The sequence below is a fragment of the Poecilia mexicana genome, unplaced genomic scaffold, assembly GCF_051168715.1.
Source record: "Poecilia mexicana isolate PSO_F unplaced genomic scaffold, ASM5116871v1 scaffold_2, whole genome shotgun sequence".
Lineage (NCBI taxonomy): Eukaryota > Metazoa > Chordata > Actinopteri > Cyprinodontiformes > Poeciliidae > Poecilia > Poecilia mexicana.
This window is the reverse complement of record NW_028263371.1, coordinates 53380159-53398336: the sequence shown is the minus strand read 5'-3', so window position 1 is coordinate 53398336 and position 18178 is coordinate 53380159. Positions and strand designations below refer to the sequence as shown.

At 44.6% G+C, this 18178-nt stretch overlaps 1 protein-coding gene across 1 annotated transcript; it reads right to left on the bottom strand.

The window, feature by feature from the left end:
* Positions 1 to 134: 134 nt before the first annotated feature.
* LOC106916102 (uncharacterized) lies at positions 135 to 18147 on the bottom strand. The gene is made up of 26 exons (XM_014984144.2): positions 18020 to 18147; positions 16220 to 16361; positions 16015 to 16143; positions 15048 to 15125; positions 14894 to 14964; positions 14564 to 14729; positions 14361 to 14467; positions 13086 to 13409; positions 12886 to 13012; positions 12678 to 12815; positions 12395 to 12543; positions 12027 to 12176; positions 10552 to 10630; positions 10392 to 10469; positions 10139 to 10285; positions 9945 to 10054; positions 9734 to 9875; positions 8736 to 8929; positions 8517 to 8644; positions 4426 to 8144; positions 2690 to 2821; positions 1697 to 2299; positions 1448 to 1591; positions 807 to 872; positions 669 to 722; positions 135 to 585 (listed from the first exon to the last, which is right to left on the bottom strand). Exons 2-26 carry the CDS (start codon positions 16358 to 16360, stop codon positions 358 to 360), a joined length of 7404 nt encoding a protein of 2467 aa, XP_014839630.2. The 5' UTR covers position 16361; positions 18020 to 18147; the 3' UTR covers positions 135 to 357.
* Between the last annotated feature and the right edge of the window lie 31 nt (positions 18148 to 18178).

The following is an 18178-nucleotide window of genomic DNA, read 5'->3' as shown; positions in this document are numbered from 1 at the left end:
AGAACTGGGATGAGAACTGGACCCAGTTTGGTGGTGATGTCTGCACACTTCCTGAATGAGCTGAAAGTTTGAGTTCAAACCTGAATTTGATGGATTCATTTACTAACACAAAAAAAATGAAAACCACAAACATCCTCACTTATAAAACCTTTGGTTTATTGAGCTGCTTACAAAAAAATAAATAACATTTAAAATAAACAAACAAAAAAAACCCCAACAAGTATTCAGGTGAGAGTTCGTTAGCTGTAATGTTTGGTCTCGTCTGATTGGTCAACGTTAAATAACGACTCACTGTAGGCAGAATCTGTCCAATCAGAAATCTAAGCTGCTCAGATATGAAGTCTTTTTGGTCGTGTGCTATGATTGGCTCAGAGACAACCTAAGGTCCTCCTCCCTCAAGCTGCGGTCCAATCGCTGCGTCTCAGACTCCAGGACTGCTGGGATTGGACGGCGTGAGACGGCGTCCAGCGAATTGTTCAGGTCCTGCCTCATCGAGAGCAGCCATTCGCTGTTTCTGGACGACTGCTCAATAAACTCCGCCTTCTGCTCCTGCTCCACCGCCAGCGAGATGCGGAGACGATTCACCTTGAATGTGCAGACATGATGACATCATCAGCATCCACCTGACCAATCAAAACATTAAAACTCTTCTTCTGTGGTGATCTCACCTGGTCCTCCAGCTCCCTCACGGTGCGGTCCACGTCAGCGGTGTTCTCAGATGACTGAACACACACCACCACACACACACCTGTTAATCACACGGAGTCGCAGCTGCTTACCTGAGAAGCCTCGTCACACAGACTCACCTGTCTCGCCTGAGTCCTGGAGCTGAGTGAAAGCTGCTGCTGGAGCCTCGATCGTTCCTCCTCCACCTGACAGACAAAAGGCCCACAAATTTACAAAAACCACAAAACACATCAAAGCAGGACTTTTAGTATCTGTGTTTGTGAACTGTGGTTGGAAGTTTCCATCCACTCATCACAGACATGAACCGCCGCCCTCAAACGACAGGAAACTGGTCAGGAGCTACAGGAACAACATTCCAGCCTGCTGTGAGCTGCTCACCAGTCAGTCCCTTCAGGAAGTTGCAATCGCAACTATTAATGAAAATTCACTCATCACTGACTGCAACTTTTTAAAAAAGGTCCAGTAAAATCTGTAACTTTAGGCCTGGAGGGGGTGACAATTTCAACACCAGTTATTAATGTCTCCAAAAAATAAACAAAAAAAGGAAATATTGTGATGTTGAAATTAAACTTACTAAAAGACATTTTAAAAAATATTAGAGTGGGTTTATATATGAACTGAAGCCTGTATGTATTAAATTAACTCCAGAATAAATGCACCCTTGTGCCTCAATTTCAGTTTACATTCCTAGAATGGAAAACCAAGAGCTCCATTAAGAGCCCAGGGTTAAAGTGCTAATGGTGGAGATGAGGGTGGGCACCTGTTTCAACGTGTCTTTGAGAACACTTCTGTCTTTCTTCAGCTTGTCTTTCAGGCTTTCCAGACGGGAATTCTTCTTGTCCATCCGTTTTTGGTTCAGCTCCAGTTCAGCCACCTGGTGCTGCAGGATCAGCAGTCTGTCACTCTGAGGACACACATTTCTCTCAAGGTCAATCAGGACAGCCAGGTGTAAGCGTGTAACGACAGAGGTCACCTGCCCTTAACCCAACCAATCACACGCTGCACTGACCTCCTCTGACTGAGGAACCGCCCCGGGGTTCTGCTCCTGTTGGTGCACTCTCTCCCTGTAGCCAATCATGGCTGACTCTGTCCGCTCCAGGGCCATTCGGACCCGGTCCCTGTCTGCCTCCAGCTGCTTGTTGCTCTGAGTCAGTATGTAGAGCTGATTCTTCTGCTCCTCTGTCAAGGCTTTGCACTTGTTTAGCTCGGTTTGGCTCTCTTGCACCTCCATTCTTGCTTTCTCTACCTCCATCTCCTTCTTTTCCACCCTGGACCTCCACTCTGTCTCCACCTCCTCCTGTTTCCTCCGCAGTATCTGGACTTCTGTATTGAGAGCGTTCAGCTTCACCATCTGCTCTTTCTCCACCTCTTCCACTCGACTCTTCCACTTCTTCTCAGCCTCCTTCCTCCTCTTCTCTGCGTTGTCCAGCTCCTCTAACATCTCACTTTTTCTCCTCTTCAGGCTCTTAACTTTGGCTCGCAGCTCCTCCAGCTCTCCTTGCTTATCCAGCTCCTCAATGGCCACCTTCTGACTCTCCTCTCTGATTCTGTCCATCTCCTTCTTCATCTCCATCAGGGCGGTCTTCAGACGTTCCCCCTCAGTGTGGCTCTCCTACGCGAGGAGTCAAAGAGATAAACAGGGTTTCTGCAGGTTTCACAAACTCAAATTTAAGATTTTTTAAGACCATTGTGAATGAAATTTAAGACTTGTACCTCTATAGAAATGTATGAACTTTGTCAATAAATTTGCACTGAAAAAGATGGAAAAAGCTAGCTAGTTAGCTATGTAAAAAATACATAGACTATCTATTTAAATATTTGTGTTAAGACATAATTTAAGACGTGATTAAAATAATAAGGCTAACTTACTTTTCAAAAATGAACTTAATCCATTTAAAGGTCTTCATTTTAGGTAAATAAATGTGAGACTTTTTAAGGATTCACAGACAGGTCAAACACGATGACCTTAGACTGTCACCCTGTCCAGCAGGAGTCACTGTACCTTCAGGAGAACCTCCAGCTGGGACATCTCCTTCAGGGCCACCCTAAGCCCATCCTTCAGCTCCTGGTTCTGCTCCTCCTTCTCCTTCAACTCCTTCTGAGCTTGTCCCTGGCTCAGGCTCAGATTCCACATCTGAAACAGAAACCAGAGTATCACAAGCCTGGCAGGCCGCCTGGCTTGGCTTGGCTCCCACCAGGCTTAACGTTGCTTGTTGATTCATTTTAAATAGTTTTTTTTTTTAATACACCAGTAACAGTGGTGACAAAGATGGGTTTGTTGATACATTGAAAATAGCAGAAGCCGGGGCTGTGCACCTGTCCCAGGTGGCCGCCTTTCACTCAAACTGTGTGATTTGAAAGGTGATCTTGCAGAGCAGGTTCACCTCTACCGTCAAGGTAAGTATCAAGTACAAAAGCTCAACACAAATTGTGAACATAGTTGTGTTTTTAAAGGTTTGTGTCAAGTGTTCAGTGAGAATATGAGCGCATGTATCTTTGTGAATGAAGAATGATGTGTGCTGTGTGCATTTATGTTTCACATGCTCGCTCAATAAGTGCTTGGGTCTGTGTCTGCACTGCAACTTCATAAAGGTGATGTAAATGAACCACATCATTTACATCAACAGGCCTTTTTCATTCAGAGTGTTTTTTGTAAATACTGCATTGGTTTGGATAAATAACAACCAATCTCAACCAGTAAATCAAAATACTGCATGCAGCAGCATATATTACTAAAAAAAAGAAAATACTTCATACAAAAAATACAGTGAATATTTTATCCTAAGAAAATTTTGTTAAGCATATAAATATTTATCATTACCCATTTTAGATTTTTTGTTACTTGTTTAAATGTGACCAAAGCTGGTCCGGTGTTGTACAGTGCCTTGAGCAGAACATGATTTAAAGCCCTTCTTCCTGTTAAGAAAATCACCACCACTAACACTTTCACTGCAGATTTGGTGGAATCTGGGACATGGAGGCATGTTTGAAAATGGGCTGCACAGTTGGTAGAGCTGTTGCCTTGCAGCAAGTAGGTCCTGGATCTTTCTGCATGGAGTTTGCATGTTCTCCCTGTGCATGGTGGGTTCTTTCCGGGTACTCCGGCTTCCTCCCACAGTCCAAAAACATGACTGTCAGGTTAAATGGTTTCTCTAAATTGTCCCTAGGTGTGAGTGTGTGTGTGTTCATGGTTGTTTGTCCTGTGTGTCTGCCCTGCAACAGACTGGCGACCTGTCCAGGGTGACCCCGCCTCTCGCCCGGAACGTTAGCTGGAGAGGCACCAGCACCTCCTGACCTCACTAAGGGACAAGGGTGTTAGACAATGGATGGATAGATGGAAAATTGTGATGCGTTCAATAGTTTTTGACGCGTCGTAGTTTTATAAGGTGAACCATTTTGGGACCTAAAGGTAAATACTGTGGAGTTGATTGATGTTCCGTTAAAGATCCACTTGCTGATTATTTAATTGTGATTTAACTTTAGGGGAAAAAAAATATTTATTTAAATTGAATTTTTGTGTTTGCCTTTGTTAAGACTAAGTTGTATGTTGCGCATTATAATGTTTTTCAGTAACTCTACTGTAGTTATCTCGTCATATTTTAAAATTTCCTTTTATCATTTTTTTAACTTAAAAACATGGCGGACCGCCCAGCACCCCGACCACCAGACTTAGCTAGAAACCCTGAATGGATTTCACCTCCTCAGCATCTCCTGCTCCTCCCTGGGTTGTTTGTGTACCTGACTCCGCAGGGAGCTCAGGCTCTCCTCCTTCACCTCCACGTTCTGCTGAACACCTCTCAATTCCTCCTGCGCCTCCTCCCTCCCCTGGCGCTCCTTCTTTGCTTCCTCTTTAAGATCCGAGACGTCTTCTCTACTTTTCTTCAGCTTCTCTTGCATCTCCAGCTTCTCCTGCTGCTCCTTCTGGAGCTCCTCTTTGAGCAGTGACACCTCCTCTTCACTCCTCCTGTGGGCCTCCTTTACAGTCCCCACCTCCATCTCTGTCCGTGTTAACTTCTCCTTCATCTGCTCCTTCTCTTTTTTCACCTCCTCAGTGAGCAGTTTTAATGCATCCTTGGTTGTCCTAACCTCTTCCTCCACCTCCTCCTTCCTCTTCATCAGTTCATCTCGGATTTTCTCCCCCTCCTGGAGTTCCTTCACCAGCTCCTCTTTGAGTTCAGACACCTCCTTCTCAAATATTCGGAGCTTCTCCTGCTTCTCCTCCTTTTCCTTCTGCTCTCTAATCACCTCCTCTCTGAGAATTGTCACCTCCTCCTCAAACGTCCTCAATTTCTCCTGATTTTCTCTTTGCTCCTTATTCATCTCGTCTCTTAGTGCAGACACCTCCCTTTTGCTACTTATCAGCTCCTCCAGTACCTCCTCCATCTGCCTCCTCTCCGCCTGCACCATTTGATTGATCACCAGCTCCTTTGACATCCACTCCTCCTCCCTCCTTCTAAGCTCCTCCCGCGCTGCTTCATGGGCCGCCTCCTGCTCTTTTTGCTTTCTTTGAATCTCCTCTCTGAAATTCTTATCAATCTCCTCCATCAGTCTCCTCTCCTCCTTTTCTCGTCTCCTCTCCCTCTGCATCTCCTCTCTGAGAGCGGCCATATCCTTTTCAAAGCTCCTCAGCTGCTCCTGCTTCTCCTCCTTTTCTCTTTCCTCCTTATACAGATCTTCTCTCAGTTTAGACACCTCCCTTTTACTCTTAATCAGCTCCTCTTGGAGCTTCTCCATGTGTCTCTCCTCCTCCTGTGCCTTCATGATACTCATCTGCTCCTTTGACCTCCACTCCTCCTCTCTTGATCTCAGCTCCTCCTCCTTCTCTATTTGCTTTCTTTGGACCTCCTCTCTGAGCTCAGATAGCTCCTCTGTCTTCCTCTGCACCTCCTCTGTAAGACCTGTCACCTCCATCTCCTTACTCTGTAGCTCCACCAGCAGTCCTGCCTTCTCCTCCTCCAGCTCTATCAGTCTGGATCTCCTCCTCTCTGCCTCCAGATGAAGCTCTTTCTCAGCTAACAGTTGCTCCTTTTGCTCCTCTTTCACCTCCCTCAGTTCCTCCTCTTTCATTCTTAGAACATTACTCTGTTCCTCCATTTCTTTTAGCTTCCCTTCTTGCTCCTTTACCTCCTTCTCCTTTGCTTCCAGTCTGTCCTCTAACCTCCTCCTCTCCTCCCTCACTGTGTTCAGCACCTCCTTCTCTTTCTCCAGTTGCTGCACCACCTCCTTCACCTTCTCCTCATTCCTCCTGCTCTTCTCCTCCTCAATCCTTCTGCACCTCTCCCCCTCTCTCACCTCCTCCTCCCTCTCCTCCAGTGTTGCCCTCAGCTGCTTCACCTCCTCTACTCTATCTTTAACAACTTTGTTGAGTTTTTTCTGCTCCTTTAAACTCATGTCTGCCTTCTCCTTCCACTCCCTCACCTCCTCCTCCTTCTCCTCCAGCGCTGCCTTCATCTGCTGCACCTCCTCTTGTCGCTCCTTGATGACCCTGTAGAGCTTTCTCTCATCCTTGGAGCTCGCCTCTGCCTTCTCCTTCCACTCCTCCTCTCTCTCCTCTAGCGTGACCGTCAGCTCCTGCACCACCTCTTGTAGCTCCTTATTGATCTTCTGCAGCTTTTTCACCTCCTTATCACTGTGCTCTGTTGTCTGCTGCCACCTCCTCAGCTCCTCCTGCAGCCTCTCGCAGACCTCCTCCTTCTCTCTGACCTTCTTATTTGCTCCCTCTTTATTGGCCTGAGCCTCCTTCAGCTCCTTGCTGTGGGAGGAGATCATTTTCTCTTTTTCTCCTTTCTCCTTCTCGAGGAGTGCCTGAGTTTCTATCAGTAGAGCCCCCAACTGCTCCTCCTGCACCTCTTTCTCTTTCAGTTTGTGACAGACCGCCTGCCGCTCCCGTTCTCCTTCCTCCTTCTCCTTCTCAGTCTGCCTCAGGCTCTCCTTCAGCACCTCCACCTCCTCCTGTGTGGCCCTCAGCTGCTTCACCTCCTCTGCTCTCTCCTTAACTATCTTGTTGAGTTTTTTCTCCTCCTTCCCACTCAGCTCTGCCTTCTCCTTCCACTCCCTCACCTCCTCCTCCTTCTCCTCCAGTGCAGCCTTTAGCTGTTGCACTTCCTCTTGTTGCTCTTTCATGACCTTGTTGAGCTTTTTCTCCTCTTTCACCCTCGCATTTCCCTTCTCCTTCCACTCCTCCTCTCTCTCCTCTAACACTCCTGTCAGCTTCTGCACTGCCTCTTGTAGCTCATTATTGATTTTCTGGAGCTTTTTCACCTCCTTATCACGGTGCTCTAATGTCTGCTCCCACATCCTGACCTCCTCCTGCAGCTGCTCACAGACCTCCTCCTTCTCTCTGACCCTCTTATTTGCTCCCTCTCTCTCAGCCTGAGCCTCCTGCAGCTCCTTGCCTAGGAAGGTTATCGTTTTCTCTTTTTCTCCTCTTTCTTGTTTCTCCTTTTCGAGGAGCGCCTGAGTCTCTGTCAGCAGAGCCTCCAGTTGCTCCTCCTGCGCCTCCTTCTGCTTCAGTTTGTGGCAGACTGCCTGCCGCTCCCGTTCTTCTTCTTCCTTCTGCTCCTCAGTCAGCCTCAGGCTCTCCTTCAACTCCTCCACCTCCTCCTCTCGGTCCCTGACGGCACTGATCTGTCGCTCCAGGCCGCGCTCCCTCTTCTCCACCTCCTCCTTCATCTCTTCATACTCCTCCTGAGCCACATTCAGCCTCACCTTCAGGAGCTCCACCTCCCCTACTTTCTCTTTCAGCTGCTCCTCCAGCTCCTCCTTCTCCTCCTGCTGTTTCTCCCTCCGTCTCCTCTCCTCCCCGTGTAAAAAGGAGATTTCTTTTCTCAGCCTGCTGATTTCCTCATCCGCCACAGCTCTCTCTCTCTGCCTCTCCTCCTCCTCACTCCTCAGCTGACAGAGCTCTTCCTCCATCGTTTTCTTTTCTGTTTCCAGCTTCTCGATCCGTTCGCACAGAGCCTCCGTCTCTAAATCCCTCTGGTTCTCCTCCTCTCTCCTCTTCACCTCCTCCTCTTCTAGACTGACCTCTTTCCTCTTCGCTTGCTCCTCCAGTTTGTCCTTCTCTACCTCGACTCTCTGCAGTCTCTCCATCGTGAAGCTGATCTCAGTCTCTCCCTCTGCCACCTCCTCCCTCAGTTTCTCCACCTCTCTCTGCCTCTCCTCCACCTCCTTCATCAGTCCCTCGGCGCGCCTCCTCAGGGCCTCCACCTCTCCATCTCTCATGCCGAGCTCTTTGTTCAGAACTTCTCTATCTTTCTGCCACGACTCCTCTTCCTCCTTCCTCTTGGCGTCTTCCTCCGTCCACCTGGTCTGCAGCTCCTTCACCTCCTCCGTCAGCCTCTCCATTTCTACATTCAACTCTCTCTTTTCCTCCAACATTCGTTCCCTTTTCTCCCTCTCATCTTCTCTTCTTGCCGTCTCTCGCTGCAGTTCTCCTCTCAGACACTCGATCTCACCTTCAGACAGACAGAAACATTAAATCACAACCAGACTTCTGTTTTCCTCTCTGAAACTTTCTAAATAAATCTCCAGGTGGAGTTTCAATTTCTTTCTCTCTCACTTGAACAGATTCCGTACTTTTGATTTTCAGCAGATTGATTCGAAACAGATTCTTTATTCCAGAAGTCTTCAACGTTGGGGTCGTGACCTTAGTCAGCAAAATGCCATGAAGTTCCTAACAACCTGCACAGCTGGCCCCAATGTTGAAGACCTTTAACTGCTTTTTTTATCCAGTTTCAGTTTTTGTTCCTGGCCGTTGATTAGACCTTTGACCTGTGACCTCTGACCCATGTGATGAACCAGCGACAGCAGTGCTCTCTCTGACTGACCCTGTAAGATGGCTTTGGCCTGCTGCAGCGTACAGATGTGTGTGTTCTGCTGACATCTGTCCACCTCAGACTGGGAGAGCTGCTGCTGCTGCAGGCGGAGCTTCAGGTGGAGGTTCACCGACACGGACCTGCAGGAGGAGCAGAGGAGCTGTGGTCAGACACTCCTGTTAGGAAGAGGAGGAGGAGGAGGAGGAGGCTGACGTCAGGTGTGTTCACTACCTCAGCTCCTGTAACTCCTCTTCCAGCTGCTCCTTGTATCTCCTCTGAACTTCCTGTTCCTCCTGCAGCTTCTTGCTTTCTCTCAGCAGCTCCTCCTTCTGTCTCTCCGTCTGATTCAGCTGCTCCTCGGTTTTCCACAGCTGTTCCTGCAGCTCCTTTAGCACCTTACGTACCAGGGTGTGCTGGGAGGATAACTGAGGAGCACAGAGGAGCCGTCAAACACGATGCAGGTCAACATGAGTCACATCAGCGTGGGGCTTTGAGACATGGCTTAAAAATAAAATCTGATTCAATTTTCTCATTTTAATCGATATTTATTTTTCTCACTTTCTCTTCTGAAAAAAAAAAAATACAAATACGCGAAAATATTTTCAGAAAGTGGATGTTGTTTTAAAAGATGTTTCGAGTTGCCTGACAGCATATTAGGGCCAGGATGAGAGGATTTTAGTTTAATTACAAAAATGTAATAATTTTACTAGCAAATAAAGACACAGTTTTACCTGAAAAAAAGCTGTTTTAATAAGAAAAAAAGTTAACATTGCGACCACCTCAACCTGTGTGGTTCTGTCTTATAAAAACATACAAGGTTGTTTCAAAATCTTCCTAATGATAATCAGTTGTTATAAAGTGTTAAGTATTTTTAAGTATAATGGCAAAAGATGCTCAACATTCTTCCTTTATTTTTTCTGTCATAATTCTCATAAGATTACTACTTTTTTTCTCCAAATATTACAATTTAATTCTTGTGATTAAAACAATCTTAGCCTGAAACTAATATTGTGTTGTAGAGTTGACCTTAGTTCAAACTCAAAATAAATAGAAGTGTAAAATATGCATGTCAAACAAGATGAAATCACTCTGAACTATGGAAACCCAAGGAGTGAATTGGTGAAAAAAATCCCAATATTTCAAAAGTTAAATCTACCAAACTAAGAATAGAATGAAATTGATTTAATGGATGACTGTCCAGCCCTACATCAGCCTGGTTTCCCGTTTACCTCGTCCAGCTGCTGATCTGTGGTCTTCTTCTCCTCCTCCAGGGAGGCCAGCTCCTTCTCCTTCTCCTCCAAGTTTCTCTCCAGGTGTGAGCGTCGCTCCTTCAGCTGATGGATGACGTCAGCGTCCGTCTCCGACTGAACTCTGAAGAGATTTGATTTGTCGGACCAAAACACTAAGCGTGGAGGTTCCTCTCCAGGACTTGAGACTCACCTCAGGAGGCTGCACTCACTCCTCACACTTTTAATGTCTCTCTGCAGACCGATGACCTCTGACCTCAGAGTCTGCAGCTTTGACTGGGTGTCTGACAGCTCTGTCTCCAGCTGAAACAAACATGACCGGAGAGATGTGATGAAGCTACGGGAAGCTGCCCTGGAGCCTCTGAGCCAGGCAGCAGAGAGTTTTACCTTCAGCAGCTGCATGTTCAGATCTCGTTTGTCTGTGGCCAGAGACGAGTTCAGAGCCGACATTTTCTCCAGGGCGTCCCGCGTCTCCTGCACCTCCCGTTTCAGCAACGTCTCTGAGGAGGAGAGGTGCAGCACAGACTCCCTGCACTGAGCAGAGAGCGCCAGCAGGGGGCGACAGAGAGAGGGCACCACCAGTAAACACAGGGTTAAAATGAACAGCTGACTTCCACTGAACACTCAGGGACATTCAAACCTTCTGCAGGGCTTCTCTGGCATCAGCACCTTCTTCTTCTGCTCTCTGCCTGTCCAGCTGCTCCCTCTCCAGCATCACCTGCAGGTAGACCAGCAGCTATTTGTTTCTATCCTGCAGATGTGAGTTCTCTGGGTAATAAAACTGGAAGCAGAGTTTCTACCTTCAGGCTGTGGATCTCAATCCGCTGCTGAGTTTCTCTCTCTGACAGCTGGACATTCTCCAGAAGCTCCGCCTCCACCCTGCAGCAAAGAGAGCAGCTGTAAAACCCGAAAGGACAGCAGAACAAGGGTTGGGGCATAAACCAATTTTAACAATTAAACCAAAATTTTAGTTTTTGAAGATTGGAACTGTTTTCACAGATGCACTCCTTGGGTCTCTAGTTCAGAGTGATGTCAGCAAACTCAGGGTGGCCATCTTGTTTGACAAGTGTGTTTTACAGTTTCTATTTATGAACTCTACGACGAAGTATAAGGATCAGGCTAATTCTCTTAATTACGAGAATAAAGTCATAATATTACAAGAATACAATTGAAATATTAGGAGAATTAAGTACAAACCGGATTCCAAAAAAGTTGGGACACTAAACAAATTGTGAATAAAAACTGAATGCAGTAGATGGCAGATCAAAAGTTTAATCTGAGTAAATGAAACATTTTAAAGGAAAAATATGTTGATTCAAAATTTCACAGTGTCTAAAAATCCCCAAAAAGTTGGGACAAGTAGCAATAAGTGGCTGGAAAAAGGAAACTGAACATATAACAGCTGGAAGACCAATTAACACTAATTAGGTCAATTGACAACATGATTGGGAATAAAAAGAGCTTCTTAGAGGGTCAGTGTCTCTCTGACATTCCTATTTGTAAACTTGAGAAACTGGTCTCTCTGTCCCCAGACGTCTGAGTGTTGTAAGAAGGGCAGATGCCACAGAGTGGTAAAAATGGCCTTGTCCAACTTTTTTGGGATTTGTTGACGTCATGAAATGTTGAAACAACATATTTTTGTTCTATTGTGAATGAAATATTAGATGTTGGCACCTCCACATCATTGGATTCAGTTTTTATTCACAATTTGTTTAGTGTCCCAACTTTGTTGGAATCTGGTTTGTAGTAATTTTATGAGGAGGAAAATAAATAGTTAATTATCCAAACTTTCTCATTAAAGTCTTGCTAATATTCTGACAGGTTTTGTCATTCAACTCACAGAAGAAATGATTTAAATAAAAGACACTTTTTGAAAATGTTTCCTTTGACTTGTAATTTCATTTTTACAAAAGAAAGCAAGTTGAGAATTTTTTTTAAATTAAAATCAGATTTGGTTATAAAAAAACTGGAGACTTTATTTTTATGCCATATCACATTACATTAGCATCAGACAGGCTCACAGTTCCTACCTTTTTTGGATTGTTTTGTTTTTTTCTTATATGCTTCTGAGTAAAAGCAGGTCAATAATTGTGCTCCTACTTCCTCCAACAGTAAGAGCAACAGAAAAACTTAATTAATAAAAGGGAATATTTTTTTACATGTAATATTTTTTAAGAAAATATCTGTTAAAATTACATCATAACAGAACCAGTTAAAAGCAGAATAAATAACAGAATATCATAATATCACATGTCTCAGTAGAACCTGTTGCTACCGTTTGTATCTTTCTGCCTCCAGCTGTCGGGTTCTTTCCTCCAATCTGTCTCTCTCTCTCCTCAGTCTGTCGATCTCCCTCTTCATCTCCTCCTCTTTCATCTGCACCTCCTCCACCTGCAGACGCAGGGAGGTGGATGCCTCCTTCTCCCTGCCACAGAAACACAAATTTGATCAAACGGCTCCCTAAACTAAAAGGCGATAATAAATTAAACTGAGTTCATCCTGGGGAACTGATGATCCAGAATCTCAGAAACGATAATCTCCTTCACTGAGGGAAGTGAAAGAAAGATTACGTGACGACTAATGAGACTGGTCAAAGTTAAATCAAAAACAGAAGCAACCAGCAGGGGGCAGCAGCTCGGTCACCTGCTCAGAGAGTCCAGTGTGTGTTTCAGTTCTTGCTGTGTGTTCCCAGTTTTCATGTCCAGCTGCTGTTTTTCTTCCTCCAGCTGTTTCAGGCGGAGCTGCAGAGACGTTTGCTCCTCGCTGAACCGCCGCAGACTTAGCTCCGCCCCCTAACACACAGACACACACAGACTGAGTCCTTGTCCACACTTAGCTGGGCCTTTATCTTGGTCTACTGGTCGAAGTGTGAATCGTGGAATGTAAATGGTGTGTTTTGGGCTTTGACCCCGTTTCAGTCACCAACCTGCAGCTCCTCGTGTTTCCACTGCAGCGTGCTCTCAGTCTGAGACAGAACCGACAGCAGGGAGGACGGATCCAGGCTGAGGACGCCGTCCGTGGAGACGCTCGGCGTCTGGTTGCTGATCCTGCTCAGGGACCGGAACTGAAGACAAAACGTCCAGGTGAACTGACGGGCCAGGAAGAAACAGAATCTGATTGGAGGAGAGGCTCACCATGCTGATGACAGCCTGACCGACCGAATGCAGCGTCCTGTCTGATTCCCTCAGCCGCTCCACCTCTGCCTCAGATGCCTCCCTCGCTCTGTCTGCCGTCTGCAGGGAGCGACTGAGTTCCTCGATCCTAACACACACAGATGGAGGGAGGTAAAGACCTGAGCCTCTCACACAACCTCCATACCCAACATGTCTTTTACCTTTGCTCCAGCTGGAACACCTCCACTTCACAGTGGAGCTTCAACTCCAGTGGCTTCTCCTCCTCATCCTCCTCCTCCTCTACTAAGGTGAATATCCCCAGGGGGAAAGGGGAGTGGGAACAAAGAGGAGAGCCTGAGACGTCCGGAGGGGGGTGGATGAGAGTGGAGGATAGAGGAGGAGATGAGTATGATGGAGGAGGAAGGTGAGAGGAGGCGGGTTTGATCTGAGGGGCACTGAGCCTCAGTGAGGAGCAGAAGGAGTCACAGCTGCAGAGGAGAGACGAGGAGAGTCTGGAAAACTCCGCCCTGAGCTGCCACAGATCCCTGCAGGAAAACGTCCACAAGAAGAGGCTGAAACACCAAACTGACCTCTGACCTCAGGGTTCGCACACTTCTCCCACAGTAAAAGTCAAGCACTTTCCAAGCAGTTTCATGGTTAGTTTTCAAACTTTTCCATGACCACACTTTGGTTTCAATTCACTATTATATGACATAACTTATAGATGTGCAGAAAAACAATTCATTCTATAGAGAATTGTAAATCTTCGTCTGTTAATTCTGAATCAATTTAAAATGGTCAAAATTTGATTTTAGTCAGCATGAGACTGATGGAATTTGAGACAGTATGGAGCTTTATAAAGTTGTTTTAAATGTTTAACTTGTTTACAGTGTCTGCTCTTCCTGTGAGTTACATCATTTAAATGGAATCTCTAGACTGTTTGAATAGAAACATTGATTTCTGAATTAAAAATTGTTTCAGAATCAAATCATGACCCTAAAAATCTGAATGGAATTACAAAACACTGAAAGATTTGGATCTTTAATTGTTTAATGTTGTAAATAAAAATGTCTTGTGATGGTATAACATCCTATAGCAGGGACAGGGTAAACTAAATACAACATTTTAAGTCTCACATAAAATTATTTTGGTAGTTCTAACTGACCTAAAACAAGAAAGTCTGATATGACTTTTTTTTTAATTTAAGAAAATATATGATTTCAGCTGTAAATTATGTTTACAATAAAATGTAGGGTTTTAATTAAAGGGTAAATTGGACTTTATTACGAAACTGAGCAGGTTGCATATCAAGAACCTTCCAAGCCTTGAAAACACTTAATTGAAATTCAAGCATTTTTAATGCTTGAATTGAAAATTCAAGCATTGAATTTTCAAGCATTAATTACCGCCACACTGAAGAGTGTGGCGGTAATTAATTGCTTTAACTGTAGGAAGTGAAACCATGATGATGTCAGAGGTCACATGACTGAACTGACCTGTCAGCAGCTGTTCTCAGCTTGTGACAGTGTCGCCTCAGATCAAGTACAGATTTCCAGAGTGACAGCAGCCGGGCCTGCTGCTGACTCATGTGACCCCACCGACACTAAACACACAGAAACACACACACACACACACACAACCTGTTGGTTCGATTTGTTCTGATTTGAACATCAGAGTTTATATCCAACAATCCTCAAACCTCTTTCTCTCTCTGGCAGTCGGCCTCTTTCTGCTCCACTTCCTGCACGGCTCTCGTCCAATCAGCAGTCAGCTTCCTGAGGTCTTCTGCCAGCTCCCCGTTGGTCTGCTCTGATTGGCTGAGCTGGTGACGAAGGAGAGCGTTGGTGTCAGCCAGACTGGCAGACCTGAGGGGGGAAGAGATCATGAGCTTTGTGATTGACTCCGACCACCTGAAACACACACACACACACACACACACACACACACACACACACACACACACACACACACACACACACACACACACACACACACACACACACACACACACACACACACAAATGCCTACCTCTGCTGTTCCTCCTCCAGACTGATGAGGGCGCTCTCCAGAGACTGGCTGTGCTCATCTCTGATTCTCCGCTGTAAAACAGAAAGACATCTGAGCGTCTGCAGTTCTGCTGCATCCAGGAGGTTCTGTGGTACCGCTGAGGTCCTGGACTGACCTCAGAGATCAGAACCCTGGAGTGATTTTCCTGCATATGCTGATCCAGACGGTGACACCGCTCCTTGTACTCGATCACCTACAGAAAAACAGACAAATCTTGAACATTATCTCCATTTTCATTCAGTGTGGGTGGAGTCAAGGTCCACTGTTCAGTCCCTCCAAGATGTTGTGATGTTTTTTTGTGCTTGCTTTGGCCTAAAATTGCAGATTTCACAGCGCGTTTTCAAAAAATTGCACGTTTTTTAAGCTTTATTTTTCCCTCAACATGTTGAAATTACAACATGTTGCAAATCTTCCTTTTCCTTCAACTTATTATCCCTCTTTACCTGAGAAGAACCAGCAGCTGGTCGCTGGTCTAATGTCTCCTCCCTGACTCTTTGCTCTTTCTATTGAGACAATAAAAGATCATTTCTAAATATGTGTACAGCAAAGTGGGCACAACTTCTGTAAAATTAAAGAGGATTTGGTTTATTCTTAGCATTACCCAACTAGCAAGCACCATAACCTAAGTTAGTACATTAGTATTCTTGTTCACAAGCCAAGTATAACATATTGGCATGGATTAACCACCCTCACTCATTTTACATGGTTTGTTTGAAGGAAAACTCTGTATAAATATAGACATACAGAACATCTCAAAATGGCTTTGTAGAAACTAAAAATAATGAAAAAAGGTAAATGTTGCAGGTTCGGCTTTCAAGAGTGATTGTGGAACATGGAGTTAAATTGAAAAGAGGCTAAAGGGATTGGTCAGAATACACATACACCCACAGGTGATTGGTCAGATTTGCTGTAAATTTGCGATGATTGGTGAAAATTGCAAGTCAGCGCAAAATTTGCGAATGATGACTGAATTTGCATTAATAGTTGCGATCGCAACATCATGACTTCCTGGAGGGACTGAATGTTTGACTTGAGATGCAGAATGAGCGGTTTCTGCTCCACAGCGCCCCCTATGGCCTCACCTTGTTCTGCAGACGGTGGATCAGCAGCGCCTGTCTGGCCTCCCTCTCCCTCCCCTCCTTCAACTTCTTTTTCCACCTCCTCTGTTCCTCATCAAGCAGGGACATTGAAGGATTCAGAGTCTGACAAAGCTGGGGAGAGAAACATTTTGAGAACGATTATCTCCTGCTGATCACCTGAGCCCCACCGGGTGATCAGCCCCCTCACCCTGTCCGTCAGAGCTTTGCTCCTGGACTCCAGCTCCTCCTTCTCAGCTCGGCTCTCCGCCAGATCCTCCTGCAGTCGACACACCTCCACCTCCAGCTCCGCCTTCTGCTGCTGCCAGCCATTCAGCAGCTTTGACTCCATGCTTGGAAAGAGAATAGGGTTTATCTTCTGTGTTCAGCTGTAACTTTGTTTCCATGGGTTTAAATGGGTTAGCCCCCCCTTATCTTCGGGACCTTTTAAATTTCCGGTCTGTGTCCAGGACTTTACGATCAAATAATCAGTTATTACTGACAGTTCCTCAGACTCGACTTAAGAGGAAAGGAGATCGAGCTTTTTCTGTTGCTGCTCCTGTTTTATTTACAGCCTGGATCATTTTAAATCGCTTCTTAAAACTCATTTTTACTCTTTGGCATTTAATTGATGTATAGTTTTTACTCTGTTTAGTCATTTGTGTTGTCGTTCTTGTACAGCACTTTGGTGCAGTTTTATACCTGTTTTAAAGTGCTATATAAATAAATTTGACATTGACATTATAACTTCAGTATTAACTTTAACAGAGCCACACAACATATTAAAGTCTATCAGTCTGATTACAGAGGACTGAAACAATTAATTGGATTAATTGCAGTGAATTGATTATTCAAATAATGGTAAACTAATTTAGTTAACTGTAGAATACAAACTCAGAAATAGATAATTTACTGAACAAACTGCACACTCAGAGCAGTAATTCAACCAAAACTGTACTATACAACAACAACCAATTATCACATATATAAGTATAAGCTATAGTTTTAGTTTCACCTGGCTCAAAATATGTAAAAAAAAAAAAATCTCCTAATAAGCACTTTTTCTATCCAATTAACTGATTAATCCAAAAACTAATCCTCAGATCAGCTCTACATTGTACTGATGCAGAAAGGCTGAGCTTTTCACATGTTGATGTTACAAGTTTCTATTTGCTACAAATTATCAAGCATAAACTAAAGGAATGCTTTGTTGTTGAATTTTAGGCAATACAATTTTTACTTTTTACTTAAAAAAGGAATTGAATTATCTGTTTCTTTGCATCTTCTGATGTATTTCTAATATTGTATAATAATGCTTAAATTCAACTCTGCAGAACATGCTAATTTTGTTAATCATCAGAATTGATACATCAACCAAAAACTAAAACAATCATTAGTTGCAGATATACAGGGGACTAAAATAGTAAAGGAATCTTTAACTTATGAGCTCTAAAATAATTTTGTCTTTACATCATCGAGTCATCTCAGCTTCTAATACCTCAACCATTTAGCATACTAATGCAGTAATTTATGCAAAACGAGCCCTGAGCAAGTATTGAGTATATATGCTGTAAAGTTCATGGACAATCCCTTTTAACTGGTTGTGCAATTGTCTAATTTTCTGAGTGCATTTCAGGCTTTCCATCAGTTGTAAGCTAAAAACATAAAAACTCACAGATATGTAACACTTTACATGAATGAATCTATATAAAATACAAATTTGTTGTTTATTTGCTGTCCTGCTAGTGTTGACTCTCGGTTCTGTTCGGCTCTATTCGGCTGTAATCGCTTTGAGTTTTTAATCTGTAAACTGCTGACGCTCCAACAGTTATGTCCGAATCAGAACCGGATTAACAATGGTCTTAACTGCTTAACCACCCAAACATCAGTGCCCGAACAGAACCAAACCCCAACAGACAAGCGGGACTGTAGAAGCCAAACCCGAACCAAACAGATCCGTTAGCCGCCTAGCATGCAAACACCGGAACCACCGACTGACCAAAGTTTCTACCTGAACTAACGCCGTGAAGTTCTGGTACAATCCGTCACCGGGACAATGGCTTGCGGTTAATTTAGTTTTTTCGGTTTAACGGGAAGAAATTCTCACTTTCAAACCGGGAGCCTTACCTTTTTACCCGGACACCGAAGCTAAACAACCGCCCGTAGTTTC

Excerpts from the sequence above, each read along its gene's own strand:
- LOC106916102 (XM_014984144.2), bottom strand. The coding sequence starts at position 16,360 with ATGGAGTCAAAGCTGCTGAATGGCTGGCAGCAGCAGAAGGCGGAGCTG. Across the intron at positions 14,965-15,047 it reads CCAGGGTTCTGATCTCTGAG|CGGAGAATCAGAGATGAGCA; the intron begins GTCAGTCCAGGA and ends TCTGTTTTACAG. Across the intron at positions 8,145-8,516 it reads GGCCAAAGCCATCTTACAGG|GTGAGATCGAGTGTCTGAGA; the intron begins GTCAGTCAGAGA and ends GTCTGTCTGAAG.